The 4171-nt window shown below is 57.4% G+C and overlaps 1 protein-coding gene across 1 annotated transcript; it reads left to right on the forward strand.

Moving 5' to 3' along the window:
• The first annotated feature begins 1281 nt into the window (after positions 1 to 1281).
• LOC123123196 (uncharacterized) lies at positions 1282 to 3357 on the forward strand. Its single transcript, XM_044543662.1, has 3 exons — positions 1282 to 2012; positions 2110 to 2302; positions 2403 to 3357. Exons 1-3 carry the CDS (start codon positions 1584 to 1586, stop codon positions 2924 to 2926), a joined length of 1146 nt encoding a protein of 381 aa, XP_044399597.1. The 5' UTR covers positions 1282 to 1583; the 3' UTR covers positions 2927 to 3357.
• The last annotated feature ends 814 nt before the right edge of the window (positions 3358 to 4171 follow it).

Genomic DNA, 4171 nt, shown 5'->3' on the forward strand with positions numbered 1-4171 from the left:
AATTGAAACATCTTGCACAAATGTCTCTCGAGCTTCCGCATGGCACTGGGCTCACCATGCTAGAACAACCACATCCAATTCCAATCATAAAAAAGCTTAGAAGAAATGGTTGATCAACAAAAGAAGGAGATCAATAAGGATAATTGATTTATAAATTGTTGATTTTTTCCATCCTGGATTATTCAGAGCAATCTTGAATCGTTGAATTGGTTGTCTGCTATATTGATCGAATGATCTCGTGCATGCCTTTGCATTGATTCGAGATTTCCTTTTTTGAGGTCGCATTGGTTCGAGATTTTGAATACGACGAATGTGGTTGCCCAAGCGAACAAATGGGGGTGGCCGGTTCTTTTCCACGGACGTCAGGGTAGCCAAATTTGACCAGAGATGCTCTTGTTTTGGTTGTCGCAAAATCAATTGCTGAAATTTATTTTAGGCATTGTGAGTCGTCACTGGTTTGAGAATATCTTTGCGCTCGATAGCTGCGAGCACCATCGATCCAACCGAATTTCTTCGAAATCTAGAATAAATACTCTACTATTATATATTTTACGCAGGAATTAAATTTCTCATTATTTCAATAGTTTATAGCTGTATGGGCCTTTGCGTTGCGGGTAAATTGGGAAGGGAATTTTCATGGTCCTCCCTAAATATGATGCTTATTTTTATTCGAAGCAGTCGTAGTACAACTTGCGTTTTCCAAGAAAAAAAGAGAAGTACAACATGGGTTGTACCATAACGATAAGCCAACAATTGTTGGTGGCTAGGAAAATGTTTTAGAAACTGTAGCAGGAAAATCGAAACACCCTGCTCAAAAGTCCTCTCGTACTTACGTATGGACTAGGCCAACACGCTAAAACAGCCCTATCCAATCCAACCAGAAAAGATAAATATATCTCTGTAAAAGAAAGAAAAAAAACTTTTAAACGGGTCGGTAGCACTAGCAGTAGTCCCTCACTATCCAGTCCCACTCCACACCTCACGCCCGCACGCCACCCACGGGCCCCACCTCCCAGCGCGAAATCCCCATCATACCCCTGAGCTCCAGCAGATGGTCCTGCAAACGGCAGACCATCATCGGGGGGCAAAATGGGCATGCGCAGCCGTTCCCTGGCGCAGACGGCAAACGCCGTGCGAGGCGCGTGTCACCGTCGGGCGACCCGCCGCTCGCCCCACTCCGCCACGTACCCGCTGGGCCTACCGGGCCCGCGGCCCGCCACGTCACCCCGCCCCCACCTGAGCCCTTTAAGACCCCGAGGCTCCCGTCCCGTTTGAACCCCCTTCGCTCGCTTGTAAACTGTGAAAAGGAGACGGGGAGGGAGGCGACCGGCGACCGACCGTGAGAGGGAAGAAAAAATAATAATAACCAGCCGCCCGCCGGGAATGGCCGCCGTCGCCGCCGGCGAACTGGACGGGCAGTAGAGGGCGTCCGTCCTATCTCTTTTTTTTTCTCGCTGTGTGTGTGGTTGGGGCGGTGGTTGCAGTCGGGACTGGTGGTGGTGTGTAACTGCGCTGGTGTGGTTGGTTGGAGTTCGGGATTGGGGATGGCGTGGTTGCGGTAGTGGTTAGGATTCACGCGATCGATGCCGTTCCAGCTCAAGCCCGGTCACCACCACGGCGCCATGGACGGGAAGCCGCCGCCGCCGCCGCCGACGCTCGCGCCCGCCCCGACGCCGCCCGCGCCGCCCAGGGTCTCCCGCCTCCGCAGGCTGCTCGTGAGGGTCTCCGCCTCGGAGCGCCTCGCGGTCGCCGGGGACGGGAAGGAGCGGGAGAAGGAGGAGAGGCCCGCGGCCGGCGGGGAGGCGGAGGTCGGCTCGGTGGGGCTCGACCGCATGGTGCTCAGCTTCATGGAGGACTCCGCGGCCGTCGAGCGGCCGCCGCGCGGCCGCTGCAACTGCTTCAACGGCAGCAACTACGAGGAGAGCGACGACGAGGAGGGCTTCTTCCTCCCCTCCGGCCAGGCCTCCGCGCCGCCCCCGTCCGCGGCCGGCGACACCCTGGAGGCACTCAAGGTACTGGAATTTTCGCATGGCACGCCAACCCCTCCCCAAATTGGGAAAAGCCGCAACGAATTTACGAGGCGGTTGCCTCCTTTCCCTTTGCGTGCAGGGTTTGGTGCAGAGCGCGAGCGTCGCGGAGCGGAACCTTCTCGCCGACGCTTCCAGGATCGCCGAGCGGTGCGGCCGGACCTGCAAGGGAAAGGCCGAGTGCCGCCGCGCCGTCGCCGACGGCCTCCGGGCCCTCGGCTACGACGCCGCCGTCTGCAAGTCGCGCTGGGAGAAGACTAAGTCCTACCCCGCAGGTACCAAATCCATCCCGTCCTCCTCGATTCACATACGCTCGGTCTATATTCCCCTTTCATGGCATGGCAGGGGATTAATCGATCCTCTCCGTCTACGCAGGGGAGCACGAGTACATCGACGCCGTGGTTGGGGACGGAGGGCGGCTGATCGTGGAGGTGCACTTCAGGTCCGAGTTCGAGGTGGCCCGGTCGACCAAGGCGTACCGCGCGGCGCTCCAGGCGCTGCCGCCGCTGTTCGTGGGCACGTCCGACCGGCTAGGGAAGATCGTGTCCGTGGTGGCGGAGGCGGCGCGGCAGAGCATGAAGAAGAAGGGGCTGCACTTCCCACCATGGCGTAAGCCGGAGTACATGCGCGCCAAGTGGCTGTCCCCGCACGTTCGCACCGGCGACAAGTCGGCCGCAACCCCGTCCCCCGCCGCCTCTGCCACGGCGACGGCGGTGTCGGCGGCGAGCTTCTCGGGCGAGTTCGAGCTGCTGTTCGGCATGAACAGGAGCGGGGTCTCCCCCACCCCCGGCGAGAAGATCACGGTGGTGGTGTCGCCGTGGCGCCCGACGGAGGAGGCGGCGAGCAAGAAGCAGCAGCCCAGGGCGAAGGTCGTCACGGGGCTCGCCGCCGTCCTCTGAGCGTGGCGAGGCGGACAAAATAACCGCCAGTAGATGGACGGATCCCCAATTTTTCCACCCACCGCCTTTTCCGTTTCTTTCTCCTCGGCGCGCTTCGATCCGTTGGCGGATCCCGTTTTTGGTGTTTCCGTGTTCGTTTTTCCGGGGTTTTTTTGTTTCGGAAAAGAGAAAAAAGCACTCGCCCACCCCCTAGTAGTACCATCCATCCTCCATTAATTTCGAGTTTTGACCCCCCCTGCCATGTAATTTTTGTTCTCGCCATGAGGAGGCCGTGGAGCTTTGGTGATGCTTCACCCCCTCCCGCCGAATAGTAGTATTAGTAGCAGCAGCTGTAAGAGAAGAAGAGGGAGATCGTCCGGCGAGGCTTCTCGCCGGTTGTTCTCTGCTTGCCTGTAGGAATTGATCAATCTAAGACTTACCTTGCCAGTGAAGAGTTGTTATATAATCTTATGGACGGTCTGCTTGTTATTGCTGTTGAAGAGATGAACTATGATGAGTAATAATTCAAGTATATGCCATGTTTTTCTCCACTCTGTTGAATTGATGAATCGATGATACACTTGAGTGAGCCGAACTGTGTGGCGCCGGTACCATTACTGTGATCCGCCATGATTCCGGTCGGGAAGATTCTCGCCGGAGGAAACGACGAAGGAGCTTTGGATTTGGGCGAGGGAGCACGCCATGATGAACAGCCGAACGTCGATCATTCACCTGGCCGAAACAAAACAAAGCGAGGACTGATGAGGGCCGGGGCCCATGGATTCCCAGGGTGGGGGCCCGTCTATCCAGTAAGCAGAGTGTTCATTCTATCCGGTGGCGCGTCGAATAAATCTAGGGTTAAAATAAGGTGGGGAACGCGGAGAACTGCGCGCGATCGTCGTGAGAGGCAGCCCGCTCGTGCATACTCGGGCGCCGCGCCCACCCCCTCTGCCGCGGCATCGATGCGCCTGCCACCATCGCGACTCGACCCGACCCATGGGGGTGGCGTGAGTGACCACGCTCTGCCGCTCGCCGCTTTTTCTACCCCGCCTCGCCTTTGCCCCGCTCCCACTTCACCCCCGCTTTCACCGCGGTAAAAAGGGAGGAAGATCTGCGTCCCCGTCCAGCCAGCACCGGGAAAAGGAAAAAAAATGAAGAAGAGCAGCAGGATTCTCGTGACGCCAGGCGTTCGTTTGACGACGATTTTCCTCTTTCACCTGGCCTGGAGACTGAAGACCCAGGCTTCCTCGTAGACCCACCCACACC

This window comes from Triticum aestivum, chromosome 5D (assembly GCF_018294505.1).
Source record: "Triticum aestivum cultivar Chinese Spring chromosome 5D, IWGSC CS RefSeq v2.1, whole genome shotgun sequence".
Classification (NCBI taxonomy): domain Eukaryota; kingdom Viridiplantae; phylum Streptophyta; class Magnoliopsida; order Poales; family Poaceae; genus Triticum; species Triticum aestivum.